The 25,089-nt window shown below is 35.8% G+C and overlaps 1 protein-coding gene across 8 annotated transcripts in view; it reads left to right on the top strand.

Moving 5' to 3' along the window:
• The window catches only part of ANKS1B (ankyrin repeat and sterile alpha motif domain containing 1B), a 536,016-nt gene that overhangs the window by 314,210 nt on the left and 196,717 nt on the right, over window positions 1-25,089 (top strand). For all 8 annotated transcript variants that reach the window (XM_033058235.2, XM_033058234.2, XM_033058231.2 and 5 more), the window contains exons 13-14: window positions 5,176-5,756; window positions 7,617-7,689. In XM_033058235.2, the coding sequence (XP_032914126.1) occupies window positions 5,176-5,756; window positions 7,617-7,689 (654 nt within the window). The remainder of the gene's footprint in view (window positions 1-5,175; window positions 5,757-7,616; window positions 7,690-25,089) is intronic.

Here is a 25,089-nt window from a genome sequence, read left to right on the forward strand (position 1 = left end):
CTGAAAGTGAGAAATGGTATTCTGTAGAGTTCTATATATGTACCACAAGCAACTGTGCTGGGGTGCATCAGTGTGAAAGTAAATAGCTGATTGAATTGCAATCTGCTGCCTAAATACCAGTTTGGTTGTATATAAACTGGTGATAATAGCAATATGTATCTGTGGCTTTGAGATTATGGCACAACTGAATTTATTTGTAGTTCCAAATGTAAATGTTTTCCTTGTAACACAGATATGGCAGTATCACAGTGATTTTCAGAAGTAATCCGCTCAGATGGATAAGCTGTACATGCACTTGTAATAACTCTAAAGTTCTGTAGAAATGACATCTGTTTATGTTTTGGTATTTATGATACTATTTGCAAGTAAAAAGATAAAGTGGTAAGAAAAGCAATATCTGGTAAGGAAGGAAGATCTCTTTCTGTTGACTTTTTTTTTCTAATTACAAAAATAGATGTACTTGCAAAAAGAAAAAAAAAATTATAAGATGAATGCTTCTCTCCACTGGGATGCAGTCCAAGAGCTTGAACTTCTCCTGTTCCCTTGTAACCCCACCCTCTTTCTTAAAGTTTCTTCTCATAAAGCTTACCCAAATGCCTGTGAAGTGAAAAACCTGTCATTATTAAATGGCTCTTTACTGAGTATAGACCCGTGTAGTGTAATTGTTTACATAAATTCTTAGTGCCCGTTAAGTTGCTTGAAATAATAAAAATAATAAGAAGAAAGAAAAAAATTGATATAAGGTTTAATAACATGGATTTTTTAAATACACAGCAACATTCAAAACAATAATTATTGTGGTATGTTTAAAACCAGAAAATAATATGTAAAATATCCTATTTTGTGCATTATTGCTAATCCTCAGGAGAAATATTGATTTTGGTATCACTTTTCTTGAAGTTTGACAGAAATATTCAACAATTTAAAAAATCCTACCTCAGAGATGGATAATTAAAAACTAGAATTTTTAAATTATTTTTTATTTTTTATAAAGTTGCCTGTTTTAGCAAGGGTAGAGTAGTGGTGTTATCCTCTGTAAAGCTTTTCATTCTTTAAGTTCTTGAGATGGAGATCTTGAATATTCCCTTGAAGAATGAATCTGAATTTTTAGATAATGGTGCAGTTTGAAGAGGTTATTTAACATCTCATGTTTCAGGTCTTAGGTCAACAAATACTGACTTGGAATAAGAAAGAAAAGCATACTCCAGGAAAATAGTTTATGATTATCTGTTGTATGTTTTGGTTTTTTCCTTCTATGATTTCTTTAGCACATGACAGGGAGTGCTAGGCTACTATACTGTTTAGAGCAGTGCTATAGTCCATCTCATTACTCTCCTTATTTGCTGAACATAAAAGTATTAAACATTAACTGCATTAGGAAACTAAAATAATAATGCAAGTCAGTATTCAAAGAACATTAACCTTAACAGTTACCAATTCAAAAGCCAGAAGATTCAGGATTATAATTGGTTTATTCAGCTGTTGGATGTCTGGAGGATTTCTAGACAGTCCTGCTCCAAACTGGAGGATGGACATCATGAGATCAGACACATCTTTTCCTAACCAGGTCTTGAAACTGTCCGAGGGTGCAGGTGGCACCACACTGGATAACCTGTTTTAGGTCTGCAGTGCAGCATGCAATGCTGCTTGCTTCTTAACCTGTGTCATGACCACATGGATTTTTCTTTTTCCTGACAGCCCCAGTCTTTTTTGTTGCCTGGTGTAGATGTGGTTTACATTGCTCAAAATCATGGGGTGAAGAAGATATAGCTATGAGATCTTTGCTTACTTTGTCATGTAATTAACAAAGCTCTTATTAAAAGTGAAAGGTATCAAAGAGAAGTGACAGCTGAGGCAGCTGAAAGCAACTGAAAACTCTGCCAGAGCTTTTGCTACTCTGGTCAAGACATACCAAAGGTTACCCACATTGCCATTAACCAAAGGTTATCCAAGTAGTCATTAACTGCATTTCTTGTTTTTTGAGCCATGAATTTGACACATAAAGGATCAAATTGTTTTGATCTACTGAAATGAATAATAACCATGCTTCAAAAATATTCTGTGTTAAAAAATGTTTAATACTCTGAACAAAGAAAATCTTCAGGGATCTCAAATCAGATACCCAAACATTTGTACATGTTCAGCATTATATCCTTGTGCCTTATCTCCCATTTTTCAAATTAATGTAATATCACATTATAGTATTACCTTAGAAGGATACATGAGTTTATATTTGTAAACCCCTTAGATAGTGGACATCATAAAAATGTGAGAGGCTGTTAAAGAACTTGATATTCAAATAAGTATTTAGATACTGTGCAGTAAATAAGAAATAAGACCACTCTTATTGAACAAAGATAATATAAATCCTTGGAGATACTTAAAAGGTGTGACACTTAAGGACATGGATTCGTGGTGGTGGTGGACTTGGTAATGGTGGTTTAACAGTTGGACTTGATGATCTTAGAGGCCTTTTCCAAACAGAATAGTTTTATGATACTATGAAAATGTTGAGGAGCTTCTTCTTCATTAGCTTCATTCACTAAGCAAATTTCATTCTGGACACTGAGTGAAATAATGTATTTTTGAAAACTAGTAGTGATCTCATAAAAAGTGAAATAGAGAGATTGCTAATGCATAAGAAAACTAATGGGTGCACAAACAACCTTTATTTTAATTTTTCCTGATTTCCTTAAAGTATTTGTGTGAGTATTTTAAAGATCAAAGTTATACCTAAAGAAGAATATACACACTTATGTGTACACAGTACGGTAACTGTCGTGAAAGATCAGGCTGAAGAAGGCTCTCACAGTATATTTGGAATCTGAATACATGGTAAACTGCTACCATATCAATTACCAAAACAACCAGAATTAATGTTCTGATATGCTGTCACTGCAACACTGCTGAAAATAAGAGACACACACTAGTGGTGTGTAATCGTTCTAGTGGTCAGTACATATATTTACCTACCACAAGGGAATGGGAGTTCTCAGCAAGAACTTACTTTGTTTACAGTAGTAAATAGAGCAAAATCAGGGCTCAAAATAAGATGCCACTGGTGCTTGGCAGTCTGTATTCTTAAACTGTTTGGGTTTTGCCAGTCTTTGGCCAATACTGAACAGACCCACCTTGACAGTGCCCAGGCACAGTGCAGAGACCAGAGACTATTCCCAGTAATTATTTGGATAAACCAACTGTGTAGTAATTCCTTCAGATCCTAACAGCTGTTGGCCAGTACTATTTGGCAACATAAATGTAGCAAAGCTAGTAGGGAAATTATTGCGATCCGGGCTCTCTAAGTTTTATTTTTCCTGATTTATTCCTCCTGGTTTACTTCATACTGACAAAAATATTTCTCTCTTCTATGAGTTCAATAAACAGCTGTAAGATCTCTGGAACATCAAAATAGGATTCAGTTAATGAGATATATAAATGTAGCTATCTGAACATAGACTGAATGCTGTCTCCCATAAGTCACTGGCAGTGTGGTTAACCCAGTTAACCACTAGAGTACAGGGAGTGATAGGTTCCATTAATTTTATTAATCTGCTCTCTGATATGGTGGGAGCCAACATGCCTCTTACCCATGTAGAAAAACAAGGTGTCTTAATCTGGAGCAGAATCTCAGCTACTGAGTTTTTCATGTAAAGGAAAAGCACCAAAGCCGGTAATTATTTGAATAATTTATTCCTCATTTTGAATTCACCTTCAAAATTGCAGACATATGTATAAATCAGCAACTTTCAGAAATCAAAAAAAAAATGCCCCATGTCCTCCTTTTCCACTCAATTTTCCCCCTAAACCTAAATTTTTGGGTTTATTGATCCCTTAAGTTCTGTCATGTCCTGCATTTAATCTTTCTCCGTAATGTCTCACATCTTTCTGGTTACAAAATGCCTGAAGTGTATATTGTAGTAGGTTGTTTCTCAAAGAAGAAAAGTATATTTTCATAGATTCTTAAAATTTTATCATATATAGAAAAACATTTAATTTTGTATCTTTAAGCTGCTGACTAGTAAAAGAGTTGATGGAGTCTTGAAGTGCACACCAAAATCTTTCTTCTGTCATTCATAAAGTCAAGCACTGCTTTCTTTTAGAAAGGATATTTTGAGATTTGATTGGGGTTTGGTTTTTTTTTTTTTTTTTGCCAGCAGATATTTTAGTTAATTGGAGAAAATTGCTCAGTGTCTTTGCACATTATGACATGATGCTATGTTCAGTTCCTTGTGGTAGCTACTGCTGTGCACACAGCCCTACAGGTAGAGTCAATCTGGAACATACAAGTTCTAGAAGGAATGAGATTAATTTATTCTCAACAAAGTATTTATAGAGATGTGACCATTAGTAGGGACACAGTTATTCTACCATTAATGCCATGTCAACAGAGTGATGTTAACCAAACCAGCAATATAAGTGAGGCAGAGCGGGCCTCCTTCCCCCACCCCCAGTTCTTTCATCAACAAGTGTAAAAAAGAGCTATAAAATTTTAATAATCCACTCTAAACCTTGCCCAAGAAGTGGATTTTTCTATGGTTGCTTTTTGTGTGTGTATATGTGTGCTAAGTTACATATAAAGAGTGTTTGAAAAGGCTTGATTTTGTGTTCTTTTTTCCCAATGGTTACTGTTATTATTCTCAAAAGTTCCCAAAAATAAAAGCAACACTCGGTTTTATTCCTTAGAGGCTGTCAGTAAAAAGGCATCATATTGTAAATTCACTATTATTATAATGGCTATAAAAAGAAAAACTACTAAGAATACTCCTGACAATAATGGTTCTTCATGTATTTTACCACCTACAAGCTACCTAATTCATCATACTAAACTGTAATTTCTGTGCATTTCAACTCAATAGCAAATTAAGAGACACATCATCAAGTTGATGGAATAGCAATGGCCTATTTTATCTTATAAATTTGTTTTTTCTTGGAATTTTTATGGCACTGAACATTGTTGGCTGTTCTTCAACCATCAGTTATTTTAGGATAAAATAGTCATATTTAAGATTTTGTTTAAAAAAGAGAATAATAATTCAGTTCATGGCATAATTTTCTTGTGTCTTGTTACATGAGAATGTACCAACCAGCATTAAAAAGTAATTTTGAGGGGAGTAAGAATGTTGTTTGCAGTATTTTATCACCCTTTTATGTTTACAAGGTACTCTCTCTTTTCAGAGCAACGTAGCCAGGGTGAAACATCCACTGAAAGTGAGCTTCCTGAAGGACACCCCGCTGACCAGTTTGCAGGTTTGCTTCATGGATCATCACCTGCCTGTGACCCACCTGAAAATCCACTCCAGCTGTACAGCAAAGTAAACCTGTGCAGTGGGCCACTAGAGAAAAGCATTTTGAGCAAGAGCACAGCGCAGCAGATACAACTACGGAAAGAAAGCAGCTCTGATCCCCCTGTTAAGAAAAAAAAGCCACCAATTGTAAACAGAACCATATTTCATACTAAAAATAAACCAGCAGAAAATCATACCCTGGTTGGTGCGCCAAGGATAAGTGAACAATGGGTCATTACCACTGGGGGATTTGTGGAGAGGGCGTGCACGCTGGGCAGAATACGATCTTTACCAAAGACCTTGCTGGAAATGCATTTGTGCAAAAATGTTTCAAAATCTGATTCTAATCTTATCACCCATCCACCAAATGATAAAAAAGCAAGAAGCAATTGGAGTGAACCCACACCAAAGCCACAGTGCTCCAAAGGGAATTCGGAGAGAACACCTTCCTTCACATCAGAATGGGAAGAAGTAAGTTTTTTTTATTTTTTAAGTACTGTGGTCTTTTGAAGATCTGCTATTGTTTTCAGTTTCAGGGACAAAATGAAAAGTTAATATTTCACACTGCAAAGCCTCAGAGAGAATGTTACAATGTACTGGATGGGAGTTCAAGAGCTGGCACAAAATGCAAAGCATTTCTGTTCAAATGCTGCCCACTCAGTAAAGTCTATTGTTTCCCTAGTGAATGAAGTTAACCAGAAGTAATTCGGCAATTTTTTGTGGCACTATAATTGTCTACTAAAGCCCTCACCGCTGACAATAATATTTGTAAAATCCTTAATAACTGTGCCTATTGTTTACATATTTGCTAATTATTTCCACCATGGCAGTGTCCACCAGCAAGAGCCAGGAGAAAATGGCAGCAGTACAGAGTTGGTCAGGCATTCTACACACCCTCCTTATGTGTCCTCTAGCTGGTATGTGGCCTATGTATAAAATAGTTGGCACATACCTGGCTGCTGTGAGAAATGGGAATACTCTTAGAGCTGCAATGAATTCAGGACTACTAACAGAAATTTCCACACAGAATTTGTAGTGCACGTGCTTGCTCATGTGAGAAACTTTATTTTAGATTTAGAATTCAATTTAAATTAATTTTTAGACACCTCATATTTAATGTTTTTTTTCTGTGCTGAATTTCAAGAGTGTAAGTAGCTCTTCATAGACACAGAAGTACTCATCTCATTGAGGTAAATTAAGAGTGTGAAATGTTTAGATCTTTACTGCTCCTACAGAGAAGTGAGTGTTTCTCTTTAAAACTACTATGGTGAGGAAATGCATCTATCTCCAGGGTGCTATTGTGTTCAGAAAGAACCCAGAATTTAATTATGTGGTTGGTTATTTTGCTAGGAAAATGTTTCAAGCTAGCCTAAATGCCTGATTTGATAGGGCATTTTTTGGCACTTTTCATTATAAAGGAGATACTCTCTCAGCAGAGGTGTACCAAGGATATCAGGTTCTGATCTTTACAACTTGGATATGTTATTATGAAATCCTGATTAGAGTCATGTCCAAGTTTGCCTTTCTACATGATCATCAAGGTTTGATCTTAAGCGTAAAAAAAGTGTATATATATATATGTGTGTGTGTGTCTGTGTGTATAGTATGAATGCTCAATCTGCAGATTCTGTTATAATTTCCAGACTTTCTGCTGTCACCAGTGACTAATGCATACTTTTCCTACTAGTCCTAATATTAAGCTTAGTAAAGTGTGTTTCTCCTGACAAAGTCTTAGTCTACCTTTTTAGTTTGTCCTGTTCTTTTAGAAAATAAAATAGATACAGTGGTTTTGACCTAGTAAGTTCAACGTGAGTAAGTTTTGGGATCAGTGCAGTGCTGCTTCACAAAGATTGTTGTCCTGTGGTATATGGGGACACAAATATGTTTCATAAATATTTAGTGCCCTTGGGGCAGATGGAAAGAAAAGGAGCTAGGAAATCGTCTGAAAATGTTAATTGAAAAATTTATTCAATTGTGTGTATTTAAAATAATTTATAACATACAAAGTTATATTTTTCTATTCATTAATATTACTGCTTAAGTAAACCATTATGGTCATACCTAGATGACCAGAGTCATCAGTATGTAAGGAACTCTACCACGGAAAAAGATATACTAGTCCCAAGCTTTAGTTTTTGCTAGCATACAAATATTGCAAAATAAAAATCAAAGTGGAGAAATTAATTGTCTACCTTTGATTTAAGAGGTTTTACAATTTTGATTGCTGTTTTCCTAATGAGAGTAATAATACCATAAATCTATGCATGAAAAACTAAAATAAAATACTGAAGATGGGTTCCCTTAATTACTTCACTGTTCTCTCTTTTGTAGATTGATAAAATCATGAGTTCAATTGATGCTGGAATTAATACTGGACTGGGGGAGATGAAAGATCACGCTACAAGTAAGGAAAAACAACCAACTATCATTTGACTTAATTGTCCATAGGGAAACTGTGGATAAGACACTGCTGAGTAACCCACTGTGTTGAAATCATTTGTAGATATTTGAATAACCATGAACAGAACCTATGCTGTTTACTGTTAGAGATGCATTAGGCCCTGTGTCCTGGAGCTGTTGCTTTAAATAGCATCTTGAAGTCATTAATGTTGTTTTGAAATCTTACCAGAAAACATACTCCATTAACGTCTTTGTGTTGAAGCCTTTCTTCGAGGGGGGGTATTTTACAATCTTTTTCAGATGAGGCTTTGTTTAGAATGATGGAACTCTGAGTATATATAATCCAATAACTGCTGACACTTTTTAAAGTATTGTATTATATAATGCTGCTTCGAAGAAATATTTGACACAGGGCTGAAAATGTTGCTGACAGAAGTGACTGGTGTTAGCAATGATGGGAAATTTTGAAAACCTCCCCTACCATGGAGAGTTCTAAGAACACTAAGTCATGCCTTGCCTGTTGGTCTGTCAGCATAAACCCGTGCAACTGTGCTGATAAGAATTTTTAAAGCATTTTGTTATGTCTCCTCCCTAACTCATGGAGGAAAAACTGACTTGTATGTCTGAATAATTTAGTCCTGAGGCAAAGCTGTGTTAACTCAGCTGTACTGGTACATCCCTGCTAAAAATTGCATTGGGTTTATGCATAGGGCAGGATGTTATGTACCTTATCATTTAAAATTTGGAAAAGGATATATTTGAACAACTGTCCATTTAACGGAACATTACATATATACAGGGTGAAACTGTGTCTTATCAATTAAATATAATTGACACAGCTATTTTAACAGTGGCTTACAGTGAAAAGGGGACCTAGAAGAAAGAAAAAATAACTGATTTGAATGCAAATATAATTGCAGATAAAAGAAGCAGACTCAGCTTATTTTTTTTTCTAAGAAGAGTAAGGGGCAATATCATGAGAAGTGTAAGGAATATTGTTCTGGCAGTCTGTTCTTTTTGCAACTTGCAGCATTGGGAAACAGAATTGTTTGCAGACAAACTCCACGTTAGGAGATAGTGAATAATTTCTGAAGATGCTATAAATAATTCAGAATTTTCTGTTTCTTGTATTTTATTGTGGTAGTTGTACTGGGTCTGCTGGAGATGGAGCTATCTTTCCCACATCAACCTTCATAGTTCTTTGCATTGGTAGCTAGAAAGGTGTTCACCTGTCAAACATGCTGGTGCTCACTCGCACCAAGGCTGCCTCTCCAGCATTCCCCCCATGCCAGTGGGGAGAGGGTGGGTAAAGTCTTGGGAGGGTGCTTAGCCAAGACAGCTGACTCAAGCTGCAAAGGAATAACCCATATCAGACAGGGCTGTTCAGCAATGAAAATTAAGGAAAAGGAGGGGAGGCTGAATATCACCAGCTGATAGGAAGTAGAGAATAAATCTTTTGTTTTCCTTTGGTTTCACACAGGCCTTTCCTTTTGCTGTATTAAACTTCCTTTATATTGACCCCAGAGGGTTTTTTTCAGTCTTATTTTCACCCCTGCCCTGTCCTGCTGAGGAGGGCAGTGATGAAGGGGCTTGTTGGGCACCCAGCATCCAGCCAGGGTCAGCTTCCCACGGTAGCACACAGGCACCAAAGACAAAATCAGATACAGGGTAAGAAGCTGCAGAGCAAGTAAGAGCTATGAAGTGGAGACAATAACAACAGAATATTTTTGAAATTTTCCATAACTTAATGATGTGTAAATACTACTCTATCTGTTCCTGTGACTGACAACTGCTTTTCATTTTCAACTTTTTTAAGATCAGAAAATACCTCACAACTATTGTCATCAGCCATTTTACACTTCTACTGCCTACCTTATTTTTCTTGACATAGAAATATGGCATTTGGTTTTTCCAGTCTTGGAACTGGCAGGAGTTATACTCTTCTCTTTGTTTCCTTTCCCAGAGTGGACATTGAGTCCTAGCTTCCTTTCTACTGGTGTGCAGCTTCCTGAACACCAACATTTTTTTTCTTTTCTGTCAACTCCTTAATGGTCTTTAGCTAGTTGAGGATGATAATTTGATTTTTCTCTTAATTAAGACATCAGGCTATGATCAACCATAACACAACTATCTTTCTTTAAATTTTATCAGTTTTGCTTTACATGCTGCTTGCAATAAAGACATGTCTTTCTACTACAGACCTGAATATATGCAGCTTCACATGCATGTCTTACACTTTTCATTCCTTTTAGCCATTTCCAGATTCAGTCAAACACAATTTAGGCAGCAAAGCAAAGAGAACTGTTATTGAATCAAATGTGTTTCATGCATCAAACATGTTATTCTTCAAGTATGTTATTTTTTATTGTCTAAGTAATAACCAAGTCATAGTTTATCTAGGAGGAAATAAGGAGTTCTTACTTCTCACTGCTAGCAGGCTGCTCTTTAAACATAAAGCAGCCAAAGGTAAAGATCTGGCCTATGCTTAGGAATAAAAATTAACTAGTATGGTATCAGATAATATAATTTTGAAATACTTCATCAATTTATATATAAATATGAGGGATTTTAGTTTTTACTTGAATATATGTGGAAAAAGCTTATCCAGTAAAGCTTAAAAATAATAGTTTTAATGTTCAAACTGTGTAAGTCAAAGAAACATCTACTGTTGTACTACAAATATCTAGATTATTGAGCACTGTATGCAGGAAAACCTCACTTGTTTAATAACTTTTTTGCAAATAGCAAAATTCCTGATAATACTGAAGAGTAAATATAGCTTCCTATGGAATCCTTCATTTTAGTGTTTGCTTAGTCCTGCACTTCATACTACACTTCAGTGTTTTCATGAACTGCTAATAAAAGCAAAAATATGTAAAATTCAAACCTAAATACTCTATCAGTCATGAATATAAGGAGTTTTTTGTTCTACATAGTGTCTCATTCTCAGTGAAAAATGTTTCAGCGGAAATAATGTCATATGCTCATAATTAAATAGTTATATTTAAAATTAGACAATGATGACATCTTGTGATGAAATTCTTGAATGGACTTGCCAAGAACTTTGGCCTATATTTTCTTACTGGTGATATCTGGAAAGAATTTTCTTCAATCTCCAGGGAAATCTCTTAAGAAGCAATTACAAGAACAGTAAAAGGAGAGATTTAAAACTGAGTATGCTCATGAGGACTTCATCCACAGCATGCATTCAGGAACAAAATAATTCAAGCAGAGCTTTCCGTTTGGTAGCAGTACAGGTACAGGAGGAGCAAATTTAAAACTACAGAGAGGAAGATCACTGTTGATGTCCTCTGACAAATTAAAAGCAGGAGTGCTGACCAGGAAGCAAGTAAGAACAACTCTTGATAACTGACAAAAGCCCCAAACACTAGCCCGAAGGAAAAAAAACTATTTACCAAGAGGAAATAAAAGGTGCTGCTGGCTACTGATCTTCTATTCAAGGTGATGTGGAAGCATCTGCAACACCTGGCACTTAAATTATGGCTGATGTGCTTCTTCAAAGAGTCAAATTGTGCCAAATTGCAAATGATTGCACCGATCATTAGCACAGGATAAAGAATAATAATGGTACTGCTAAGAATTATTCTAGCAAATCAAAAGTTATTATCAGGCTCTGTGGCAGTGAATAAACAAGTTGAAAAGTCAAGATAATATTCTCTCATCTCATGTCCAACTCTAGCATGAGTCAGATACACCCTAAATGTGACTCTTTGGCAAGAACAGAAATCATAATCTTAAATAATGCAACTTGAACATAGGTCATGTCCTTGGGATTATTTCAAACAAGATTAAAGGAGTGTCTAGAGAAAGTCATGGATCAGTTTGCAAGGTACCTTAGCTGTTTGCATGCTTATTGCAGAATAAAGAGGAATGAAGAGTTAATGAGGTAAACAAGAATTAATTGGATATTACAACAAAATTGACATTGTAGGTACTTTACCATAGATATTACAATAGTAGTACAGTCATATAGAAGAAGGGAAGAAGAGAGGAATTCTGGCTTGTATTTCAAAATACATTACTTTAAAAATCTCAAAAATAGTACTAGTTTGAGTTTTTAAAATACCTTTTGGTGTCCAGGGAAGCAGTAAAGAATACATTTTTTCTTGATACTTTTCCAAGGCCATGGGACATGATAGTAATGGGGAATTTTATTTGCCATTTTTGTGTAAGAAATTACATCAACAAACAGCCCAACAAAAAGTAGATGGGGATGGTAGATGTCAACAAATTCAGAGATTTTAGTTTAAGAAATATGTAGACCAGAGGTTCAAGACAAATCTGTGGGGTTTTCAACAGAAATCTACTAAAGACCATAGTACAACCTTCACCAGTATGAAGAAAATAAAGTGTAGAAGACCAGCTGAGCTAGATTTTCATCTCTTCTTCCACCTTAGGCAAAATGAGAAAAATGTATCTCTTTACCAAACACGGTGGAATCACACACGTCAGAAGTGCCAAAGCACTCAGTGAGAAGCAGCTAGCAAGATTTAATGCAACATAATTACATTAGTGCATTAATAGATAGAGGAACAAGGAAATTTTATGTGCCTAAGAGAGCTACTGGAGGAAAGGAAAGGGTGCATGGAGTAGGTGCAGAGAAGGGAAAAGTACATAGTGATTGTTATTACATGAGTTTACTCTAAAGGTTGTCAGTGAACATATGACATGCACAGTTAATCCTGGAGCTAAAATCTCAATTGTAGATAAGGAAAGATAGGTTAGGTTTCTTAACTGTCTGCAAAACTTAGATGTATTACTGGCTTTCTCTGAGATTTCATGAGGGATGTGTCAGGTGCCAAAAGACTAAATAAGAATAACATAGAATTTATCTTTAAACGAGGAAAGAAGAAGAATGTGGGGAATTATTTTCCATTAATAAACAAGTCAATGAACAGATATACTACTTTAAGTAGGTAGAAGAAATAAATAATAAACATTATGGATTTGCCAAGACCAAGCCTATTAAAGCCATCTAATTCCCTTCTAGGAGTGGATAGGAAATATTAGGTAAGGGAAAAACAGTACGTGTCCAGTATTTGGACTTCATTTGGGTTTTTGACATTGTCTCATCTGTTTTTCTTGCAAATTACAGTAATTTCACGATTATAAGCCGCACCATTTTGACTAAAATTTTGCTCCCAAACCAGAAGTGCGTCTTACATTCAGAAGTGGCTTATATATGAACAAATTTTGGAAATTTCCCAACCTGGAAGTCCGAACCAGCAGCAACCCCGAGCCAAGGCAGAGCCCGCCCAGCCCCAGGCGGCGGGGCAGCGGCGGCGCAGCAGCAACGCTGCCTGGCACCAGGGGGCATGGCAGCGGCATCGGCTGTGCAAGCCCCTCTCCCTCCTCCCGGCGGCACCGGCCAGGGACGCCCTTCTCCCTGTTCCTGGTGGCACCAGCTGGGCACGCCAGTCCCCTGCCTCCCGGTGGCAGCGGCAAGCGGGACTGGGGCCGCTCCCTGGTGGCCGCCCCAAGCAGGGCTGAGCCAGTAAACCACGCGATCCCGCGATTCTGTTACTAACTGGCAACTTTGTGAAGGTTGCACACGGATCCTCGCTGCGAACGAAAGTGCGGTTTACAATCCGGCGCAGCTTATATATGGAGGAAAAACAAAATGTTGCTGACATCCCGGAAGTGCGGCTTATAATCGGTGCGGCTTGTAATAGTGAAATTACTGTAATTAAGAAAGCATGAGATTGATGAAAATAATGGTAGGTCAGACAGATTAATCTTATTCATAATATCTAAATTCAGACTTCTGGAGTGTGGACTGCATTGAGCACATCTGAGACATGAAGGCCGAGTTAGATAAGCAGGCACTTTTTTGTTATTGTTCATCATGTCTAAATGTCTGAAGCATGCAAAATGGCACTGATGCCTTGGGGGAGCTCCTCAGATGTAGCTGTCTAAAACTCCCCAAAATGAATCTCCTTCTGTTCTGCAGGACAAAATTATAAAGTTAATATAGTGAAGCATCCAGATAGATTATTAGGAAGATTATAGCTTTGGTTACATTCAGCAGCATCTACAAGACTTTGAACAGTTGCCAGAATGAGAAAGAATAGTGGTTGTGATATAACTGACCTTGGCTTGAGTCAGAATGGAATAGGTCACTGGTTTATGCCCTTTGAGTCTATTTTGTAATGATTCTGTGACTACTGAGGTAACAAGATTTAGAAGGAACCTATCTACAAAGTAAAGTAGAAAGAAGAAACACTACAATTTCGGGGGGTTTTTTTGCCTAAGTATAAGCAATTTTTTTCTAACAATAAGAAGTCTTTCAAGACATACACAGCAGTAAGTCTGTGTTAGTTGGAGCTTGGTAGCTGTTTGCAGGTGTGTGACTCAGGGTTTACTTATATTTGCAAATCACTTGGAAGGGAATAATCAAAGAATAATCTACTTAAAAAAAAACCAAACTGAAATAGATATTGGATATCATATCATCATGATTAAACCTAGAATTGTGTCAAATCAGAGCAGTTAAAATAATAAGTAAAAAAATACTCGTTGAAAGTCATTCCACATCAAAACAATTTCAGTTTTTTGAGAGAGCCACTTCTGTCAATTATGTTCTAGCACATGGAGAGAAATTTACAGTTTTATAATTCCACTAATCATAAATTTTATTTTGGATGCTGTCCATAAATTCACCCAACAGTTACTGTGTGTATACAAGTCAGGATATTTTTGGTTAGCTGAGCATGTACCTACCCTTGAGTGCTCTCATTGTTTCACCTAGAGGCAGACAGGGTAGGGTTTGCTGATCTATCTTTATTTTCTTTACCTAAAATTTTAGTTTGAAATATACTGTCAAGCCTCTTTCTCATAGCTGAACTAAACAAAATTCTTATTGTGTTTAGGAAGGTTGTATTTAACAGGGTTTTGTGTTGCCCTTTTGTGAGATCAGTGCCTTTTCCTGTGCTTGGAGATAATCCCAGCACCACATGCAGCATCTATGTCTTAATATCAGTCAAGATATCAAGGCTACAAACCTTGCTCAATGATACAGCCTGAGTGTTTGCCTTTCAAAGATTAGTGTTGCTTTTTACTGGAAGAGGTATATGAAACAGACTCACACCACATGAAAAAAAATGGACTTTCAAGGAAACTAACAAATCTCATGGAATATTTACTTTAGCAGTATGCATCCTCATGTGTACAGCTTCAGAGAGACTCATGAGTTGGCTTTTAGGGCTGCTTTGATACCAGAAGGACTCTGGAAGACTGAAGGCTATGCCTGGGTTGACTGCGCTAGCTGTATCTCATTTGAAAGCAGGACTGCACTGCATTGTGCTGTATTCAGAATAAACCTACAACTCCACTTAATGTCGTGTTTTTTATACAAACAAAACCTTATTTCTTCTCGATGTGCCCAGTGTATTTCAATGTCATGTAGTCCAAATTTAATGCCAGGGACTGACATAGGTTGTATAGCACTGAATTGGAATACATTTTGTAGTGTTCTTTCTCAACTCATCCATTTCAGGATGAAATTTGTAGACAAACATCATACAAAATTATTTTCTTTGTTCATTTACCTTCTCTACTGATATGATCAAGGCTATTATTGATGAATTCTCCTTTGTAGTATGGGAAAAAATTTTAAGAAATCTTACTTTTCAGATTTGTGAGGGAAATTACTTTGAGCTCAAAGGTAGGGAAAATAAAATAGAGATGACTTCACCAGCTTAGGAAAAGGTGGAATCAGGTGGGGCCACATCCAGAAAAGCTATCTGAAAAGAGAAAGGGTTCTTGTTGTGCCCTGTGCAGCTGTAATACAATTGAAATTGGGTAAAACCTTTGACTGTCTAAAGCTACATGCTTGGTTTCCTCTGTCTTCCACCCGTTCCTCTGCCACTGCTCAGACATGAAGCCTTCATCATTCCTAGTCTGGTTCTGCCTATAAAAGCTAATATACTAACTCAAAAGTCAAACTTTCTTTTAAGAAATAAAGCCTTGTTAGGCTGGCCCTTTTCTGTTTGCTGCCATATGGTTGCAGTTTTGGCAAAGTGGTTTTCCTCCAAAGCTGTTAATATCCTCCCTCCTCCAAGAGCTGAAAACAGATAAAATGTAAGTACTTAAGGCAGAATTTTAATTGGGTATGTGTAGGCATTTTGGCATAAGACAGACTTCACAGTGGTACATTATAGACTTAAAAGTATATATTTTTTTTGTAATTTAGTCCCTGTTTTGCAGCATTTACCTTGTCCTTTTTAAATCTCCATTTGGTTAAAATAAGAGCTTTGATAAAGTGGACTTTGTTAATAGACTTTAATAAAATGAGCCAAGAAACTTCTCACTAAGAGGGACACCTCTTAAGCTTACAGTTTTGAACACATAACTATAATTTTGCAATAGCCAACCACAACAACCAGACTGTAAAATAAGGATAACATCACTTCTTTCCCAACTTCCCTTTGAAGCTGATGTGCTGTGCAAAAAGACCAAAGTACTTGTAGCATCGTAGATGGCAAAAAAGTAAAAGACAGAAGGAACGTGACTCTGTAGCTAGTAGAAGAGGAACCTGATGAGAAGAGGCAGCTCCAGCAGCTGATGTTAGCTCCCAATGCCATTTGATGCCTCTTCAATAGGAACTGCATATACAGCCTGAAATTACTATGCTACAAGTCTTTGAATTCTTTAGTAACAGTTATAGGACTGCACTTTAGGAAAGAGAGCCACACATTTGTGTTTGGTTCTGCCCTTCCTTGTAGCCCATCAACACCTGGAATGTGAATGTGAAGTTTTAATTTGCCATGGCAGAACAGCTGGAGGGAATTTGCAATATGCAAGGCAGAAGTGATTCTTCTTTTAGGTAAAAGGGTTTTCAGTCAGTCACGTTCTCATATAGAGCCTGTCACACTCAGTATCCAAAAGCAATGAGGTGTGTGTGACCAAATTGCTTGTTCATGAGTGTTGTGGTAGGCTGGCTGTTGCATTCTTGTTGTATCTGTTGGATTTCTTTTGATTAGGAAAAGCAAACTATTTTTTCATAAACCTTTGAGAATCGCCCTTTGCTTGGGTAAGGTCCTTTTGATCCAAAATTTTCTTCAGTGGCATTCATTGTTTTTGCTTCCTCTTCTCAGATATTTTACATCATCCTTTGGAATAACAAAAAGATGAATATCACATGCAATGTGCCATAATGTTGTTGCTGTAGTGCAGGGTCTTCAGCTGATAAATTGTCTGAGCTGTTGTTTATCAGAGCACACTCTTCCTCTTGACAGGAACTTATTCCCTAGTGTTTTACCACTACCAGCAGTGTCCTTGATTATCAGTACAGACCATGTCTTTAACTCTTTGTGGCATTATCTCTTCTAGTACTTTCACACATGCATTTCTACCACTACATTATTCATACCAATCTTCCTATTTCTATTAATAATATCTTCATTTCAAATTACTCGAATGGCAGTTTAAGTGTATGCAATCATCTAGATGATAAAATAGTGGAGAACAGAAGGCATATAGCTATAAAATATGAAGAAGAAATATTTTTAGCATTTATTTACTGAGAATATGATAGTACTAACGTATGGCATGTTACTGAAAGATCATATAAATTCTACAGAAGTTATCATATATAATTGGGTTAATATTTTTTTGACTTCTACATCGTAAAAATCTAAATGAGATAAAAATGCATCTGTTTTAATGATTCATTGAAAAACAAAATCTTACAGAAACTGGGCAAACTGCAAGATAATTGTAGAGCTTTTAGCTATGTTTCATAACAAATGCAATGGGAGTTGGATGCAAAAAGCTGCAGGCATTTATTTTATTTTCTTATACTCAAGTATTACTATTATATTAGCAATTTCACCCTGTAGTGTCATAAATGTAATATTCAGCTCTATGTTCTTCATACACCAATTTTGCTTGAAACAGCCTACTACAATGGAAGGTTCAGACTAAACAGAAGATAGAGTAAAAATGTAAGTCATTGGGCTGTTTTTACCAAAGTAGTCTTTGATACTTTTTCTTTTTACATTTCCACTCTCTGTGTAAGTGCCAATCAACATTTACCTTTTATCTCTGTCCATGCTTTTTGTGTTTAGTGTTAGGCTTCTTTTTTCAAAACTGTTGCAAAGCAATTCAGTCGTTATAGTCACAGACTTGGATAAATGATTTCTGGCATATGTCTTCTAGAAGGAATAGAGAATATTAATAGCAAACAAAGGAACTTAGGAAAGTGGAAGTATAATATCATAAATATTGACATCCATCAGAGAGTAAATGTATAGCTTAATGCTTGTCAAATTTGGTGCAGTGTACTTGTGGCTGTCAGACCTGGTCTGCCACAGAACTTCTTGAACAAAGGAGTCCTCTACAATCTCTCTTTTAATTGGAGGATTGACATGTAATTTTGACTGGCTTAACATGCTGAGACTTTTCAGGGGTATTTCCCCACATCAGACGTAACGTACTGCGGAAACAGCATAGAAAATTAAGGCCCTATTTCAATACTGATATTTTTGTCTTTTTAAAAAATAAAAATTAAAACCATCAGAAGTCTATACTTCTGTACAATCTCCTGTACTGTTATTTCTGAGCAACCAAACTTTTTTTTCCCCTCACAGAATACAAACAATGTATTCTCCTTTGGAAAATTTTGTCAGATCTAAAGGATTTTTTATTTTCTAGAAATGCTTCTTCTCAGAAAAGAGGAGTAATGCATACTGAATTGCTACCCATCTCTTATTTTATTCTTAAACTAACAGCTGATCCATCTATTCTTTTGTTAAATATGGTTAAAAAAGAAGACTTTTTGACCACAGACGTGATCAATTTATGTGCAGTTTGAATGCTACTCAAATCTATGGAAATTCAAATAGTGTACTTACGTCTGTTATTAAAGCCTTGTTTCAGTATTTTTAAAATGTTCTCACATTGTATAATTTTCTTTTAGAAGAAGTGAAAGATGTTGAGTTATAAAGAATATATGTATATCATGATCTAGAGCTACATTGTATACACTTTTAATATTTGTTTTGAGACACAGCGCAGAATGGTATGAATGCATAGAATGCAAAACTCAAAAAATCAGACTTTCAGTGACTTCCAAAGGCCTGAAGCACAGAAATACTGACAAATAATAGTAAAATGGAGAGTTCAGTAGTATGATGTTAAAGCATGTTTGGGGACAGTTTTTCTAAGATGTATATGTTAGTCTACAGAAATTCAAAAGTAAGTGAATAAAAGTTTGGATTTACCTGCCTATGGCCTAACCTTACAAAATCACATGGATAAAACCAAATTATGCTAGATCTCAAATTGATTGTTGTGAAATTTGTTTAAAAATAATATCACTCACATTACCTCCTGGGTTGTATTGGTAGTAAATGGGTTCCTACTCTTAAGTGGATTTAAAAACATTTCTGAGATTTATGTTAATGCTGCAATCTGCTCTTCCTGGTCAATTCTCTCCTCTGTTGGACCAATCCCTGAAGTCACTGAGCTGTATAGAATGTATCTTTTTCCATCTTGGGATTGAATATATGTCTGAGCTTTGCCCACCTAGATAGGAGATAAAAGGATCAACAAAGATTGCAGATTTCAGAACTTGAAAAAAAAAAGGGAATTAAAACATTTTCAAAGCTATTTCCAATAAGACTGAGGTCTAGCCTGTTTCTCTACCAAACCACAATGGTATGGGGGGAGTTTCCACAAAAACAGTTTGGCTGGATTTCATGAAGTTAATGCCAGAGTCCTGGCTGGTGTGCCTAAAGAATAACAAGCCAACAATGCCCTTATTCTATAATGTTCTAATAATCATCCTACTGTAATTCTAGAAGTTGAGATATTTTTTACAAGGCATGATAAGTGACATGGGAAGAATTATCAGATTACTTGAAAGTTTTAGAAATCACGTGTTTAGGTTCAGCTTTTTTCTAGCTGTTTAATCTGAACCTTGCAACTATATAGCCACTTAAACACATGTATGTTAATATTTTATTCAATTTATTTGACTAAATTGAACAGCATTTATTTCTAAAGCAGGATCAAATTCAATCCTAGGTTAAAAAATGTATGCAGAATAGGAATGAGCACATCAATGGAATTAAAAATATCTGATGAAAAATGAGGCTTTCACAGCCTGTGGCCAGAAAATACTTTAAAGGCAATAGAATATTCCTAGCTTCTAAAATAGGTTTTACAAATTTGGCTTTAGTAATCAGTTTGTTGCTTTCATACATGATTGCTAATTACAAATCTCTAAAACTTTGTTCAGTATCTCTGGTGGTGTTTTGTATGAAATTACAGGAATGTTACTCTCAAATATATGTTAGTGCTAATAACAGGAATGTTACTCTCAAATATATGTTAGTGCTGGAGATGTGGCAAGTGAGACTGTGATGAAGTTTACCCTTCATAAATATTATAGAGATCTAAGTCTACTAAAAATATTAATATTGGTTTCTTGAATGTTCAGCTGATTCACTCATGTTTCCTTCTAGTAGTCCTTGGGTTTAAATAGATATGAATCTTTGGATTCATATTTCTAGTAATCACATTTCTAGTAATCACAAGAACATCACATGCTAGTTGAAAAATCTTTGGCTTATTATAGAATTTACAGCACACCAAATTGTTTCTAGTTTTCATTCCACCTACAGAAAATGAAGTAATTCAGAATATTGAACTTATTAAAGTGAATTCATTTAGTTTCTAACCCAGACTGTTAACCTGAGTTCATGATTATAATGCTAAGATCAGTATTTTCTTGTTTCATTTCCCTGTATTCAGGAAGGTACTGCATTGCCTTCACACCCTTTGAAAATTATTTGTGATGTACTACTTACTACCCCTACCCTACAATGTAACTCATGATACCAGGAATTTTGCAAAACTATTTTTCTACTTTTATCCATTGCTGATCTTTATTTCAGGTTATTGCACTATAACAATTCTGAGAGTGGCTGTGGTTAAATTATTGATTAATAATATGAATTTCCCTTAAATGCTAAAAATAATGTTTAGTCTAAAGTGGTGAATTGCTCTGGAAGCTACTTCTGAAGTGTATATATTATTCATTGACAATACTTGCACTTCATGCATGAGTTTAGATAAATATTTCTTACAAACTCTGCTGTTTGCTTTTCTATTTACAGAGTATGATGGTCTATCTTAGTTACTTTGTGCTACTTCTGTTTTCTGCTAGGCTATTTGAAGTGTTTCCTAGAACATAATTCTAAAGAATATATTATCTTGTCAGTACACAAATCCCCCTATTTGCATATCAATATGGCATTTATATAGAGCCCAGCCATTCTTCTCAAATTTATGCATGAAGAAAATCCATGTACATGAAAATTTTGAAATTAGTAGCAAGAAATGTGGCTAAACAGCTCTAAATCAGAACGTGAGACGTAGTGTTGTGTTTGCTCATTAAATCACCTCAAGTTTTGGTCTGCTTTGCAGTATAAGAAATAATCATTAACTTTCAATAATCATTATAAAGTATTGGTGAAACTAGTTTGATGAGTGCATTTTCAGCTAACCTGTACCTGCAGGACACTTGAGGTCAAGCTGAGATCCTTTAGCCTTGACAAATGAACTAGGTAAGGAATTGATATCTGGAGTACATTTTATGAAACTTGTCTGAAGAGTTGCCTTTGTATCATTCCAATTTCTAAAACAAAAAGCCACACAGGACTATGTACAATACCATGAGCTGTATTTGCAGTGCTGTAAGCATCAGCACAGATTCTTGAAACAAGACCCCAGGCTCCAGAGGTGGGAGAGTGAGAATAGAGCCGTTGGCATGAGGGAGCTCACAGACAGGATGAACTTGGTTTATATAAGCTCATCCATATGCAAACAGTCCAGTGAGTTGCCAGAGCTGTGCCAGCATGCCACCCACTCAAGTAACGTCTTTATTATTCATGGAAAGATGCTGCAGTTTTCTTGTGGTGCTGCAGAGCCTGTGTTAGCAGGGGATAAATATTACCGAAGGTGGTTATAGAGTTTGTGTGTAATAAGGCAAGTTCCTGTGGAGAGCCTGACTTTTTGTCAGGAAGCAGAGATGGATAGTTCCCTAAAAAGCAATGAGATGTCTGCACCCAGTGGGCAGAACCAGGTGCCACGCTCCACTGACCACTGAAGTTAAGTTAATATTAACTGAAATACCAAATCCAACCTAGTCTTAACTCTAAAGAAATCTTGGGGTACTTTAATCTCAGACAAGTTATTTCATTTTTAAATGAACTTTTTTTTAAGACCTGTTTTAAAAGATTTGAAAGGGGAAGTGGGAGAAAAATATTAGAAGAGGAATGTGTAATAAAACAAATTGTAGTAGCTGGAGGTGAGAGATGATGAAAGAGCATAGGACCATAATTTACGAGAAGAATAAGTGAAGTAAACAGGGAGCATAGAAAATTAATTATAAAATGAAGTTTAAAAGAATAGGAAGGAGAGAAAACTGATCAGGTGTTAAAAGGAAAAGTTTAGTCTGAAATCTGGTGCACTGTGGGCAACGGAGTCTCTGAACTCAGCTAGGTAAACGCAAACAGGTAAAAAAGGACCACACTGTTTCAAGTTGAATCTGACTTATAAAATAACCCCAGGAGTAATCTTTAATCTTCCATTATGTATAATTTCATTATTCAGAATTTCAAAAACATGTGCCAGTACATGCTTCTCATTTCCACAGCTCTTCATGGGACCTTCCAGCAGTTACCAAATCTATGAAATCAAGAATGGAATCTATGAAATCATTCATTTAACAGCTCTGTTTAACTTCTTGAGATATCTCTGTGAAGATATCTTTTTTTTGAGCACTTTCTTCAAATACTTCTCTGTTACCCAGTTCTGTGTTACCCAGTTCTGCCTGTTTGCTAGTTCAGTGTTGCTTAGCACAGACCTGTAAAAAGATTTGCTCAAATTTGAAATTATATACATTTGAGTTTATGGTGCCAGGAATTATAGGATAAAGGGTTGAGCTTCCTTAGTATTCTTAGCAAGATTATGTGGTATGCATTTTTTATATATATGCACTCAGTGTACTAGCTTTTAACAGTAGTCTAAAATTTTTACTGAATTAAGTAAAATATTTTGATTGGTCATGGTGTCATGTAAATTTTCAAGGGTTTTTTTTTTTCCCTACTAGATGAAAGCAGTGAAAATGATTACTCATAGGTGGTGAGAGTAGTGTTACTATTATACTGTAAAACTTCCCAAGACAAGGACAGAAATTGCGCTAAGATAGTAACTTCCTAGTAAATATTATTAACTTCCGTTGAACTCAGAATAAGGATGGTGCTTTCTTAGACCATATTTAATGAGCCACCAAACAGACAGAAAAATACATAAAGGACAATTAAGCATAAAGACGCTTTCTCTTTCAGGAAGGCATTCAACTGCAATTTGCTGGAAATTGGGAAAATGCTAGGAAAGGATTGCTGGATGTCCATCTTATTCTTATACTCTTCTGTAGTCATCTAATAGTAGCCACTGTGATTGAAGCTGATGAATGATGAAGCTAGATGAAGCAGCTGGATCCTGTGCTCTTGCAGCAAAACATCCATCTGTTCTTAACTAATTCCTTGTGATTCAGTAGGCTGCATCTTGCATTTGTGTTCTGTAAGCCAAGTATATACATCTGACTGAAGTTGTGCACGTTGCAATGCTATATAATATATATATTTGATTATCCCAATGTATTTTGAAAAGATTATCCCCCAAATCTGTAATTTAAAATCAAAATCTGGAAAGACTAACTGTATCTCAAGCAGTCTTGCTGCATGATAATATATGTTACCAAATAAGATAGATAGATAGATATTTCTCTGCATTATGGTAATGACATTCTTGGATAGAAATGAGTCCTAGTCCAGTGACTGTGCTCTAGAAAACAGGTATTTTAATTTTCCAATAAGATCTGCTCCTCATTGACTGAACAGCATGCGTTCTGAAGAGGCTAAATTAAAGTTGTCAAAGCAATCAACTGAACCTGAAAAATATTCGAACTTTGAAGTGTCTGTGATAAATGTTTGTTTCATGATGTAGTGGAGCTCTTTGTGGGTAAATAACACGTCAGCAGTCAGAAATGCAAACTCGTAGAAGGACCAGTGCGGTTCACAAAGTACAGGTCACTGCTGACATATCATCTGTCAAGTAAAATGAGTTTTCCTTGTTGACTCTGAGGTTACAGTTATTAAAGATACAACACTTACCCAGTGGTAATGTAGAGTTATAATCAATATTGGTATAAAAATCAGAAAAGAACTGTGAGGATTATTTTTTCCTAGTCACTGAGGGTTTTTCCATTAGCTTGATTAGCTCTGATCTGAGAGCTATTTTTGTGAGTTCTGAGCCATACATAAGCAATGGAATGTAACCTTTAGATCATAGATACTAGATAGTGTTACTTAAATTCAAGTTGTCCCTGTTGATTTTGTTTTGTTTCTGTATAGGCCATGAAAAATGTCTCTAAAAGTACTTTCAGATAAATATTCAGCATCACCAAATATTATCATCCACAGTGCCATCTTCATCCAAAGAGCCAGGCCGCTGACAGAAGTTAGATTTTCTGCAAGGCATCGATTTTTTTTCAGAGTTGAATGAAAAAGGTCATTTAAAATCTCTAGGCCTTTGGAGTTCCCTTATAATATAATTGAAATGCAAAAGATAAACCAGCATCCTGCATACCTTTCTTGGAACCTAGTATGCTTGTCCTATAACAAACTTCCATTGCTGGATGTTTGGCATAGTTTTTCTCATACAACATCCTCAGGAATACATTAGGTTAGCTTATTCACTAGAACACTCTGCCATGCTAACTGCTGTCACACAAGTTCCATCACAATGTGCTCAGGTAACTTTTTTATCTACCTGAAATCCTAAACATAAAGAGAGCAATTATATTTCATTTAGCTTTATACAAGGCTGGAAGCTTTAATTAAAAAAAAAAAAAAAAGTGTTTCAGTACCTACTCTAGCATCAATTTCTTCTCCAGCTTTGCTAAACTTAACTGCCAGCTTACCTTAAATTATTCATTCTTTCATATTCTTACTCAGAAATTTTTGGTCACTTCTAGTGGCTACTAAAACCTTTCACTTTTTATTCCTTAACACCAGAAGTGTTTGTCAATGTTTGACAGGTACTTATGTATCAAAAAAGAATTGTTTAAAATAGTCTGTTCATAATGACTGGGGGAACACACCCTCTACAAGTAATCACTGAAGTTTCTTCTTCTCCTCAGTCAAAAAACAAAGAAAAATAAAGAAAAAATCATACTTAAAACAGTAGAAAAAATAAAATTGAGAGGTCCTTAAATTACTTAGCATTTAGAACAGATATGCCTTAGAACATATTTGAAATTATGTGTCCTCTGATATCATCGATTCAGTAAATTCCAACCCCACAATAAACA

This window comes from Catharus ustulatus, chromosome 4 (assembly GCF_009819885.2).
Source record: "Catharus ustulatus isolate bCatUst1 chromosome 4, bCatUst1.pri.v2, whole genome shotgun sequence".
NCBI classification, from domain to species: domain Eukaryota; kingdom Metazoa; phylum Chordata; class Aves; order Passeriformes; family Turdidae; genus Catharus; species Catharus ustulatus.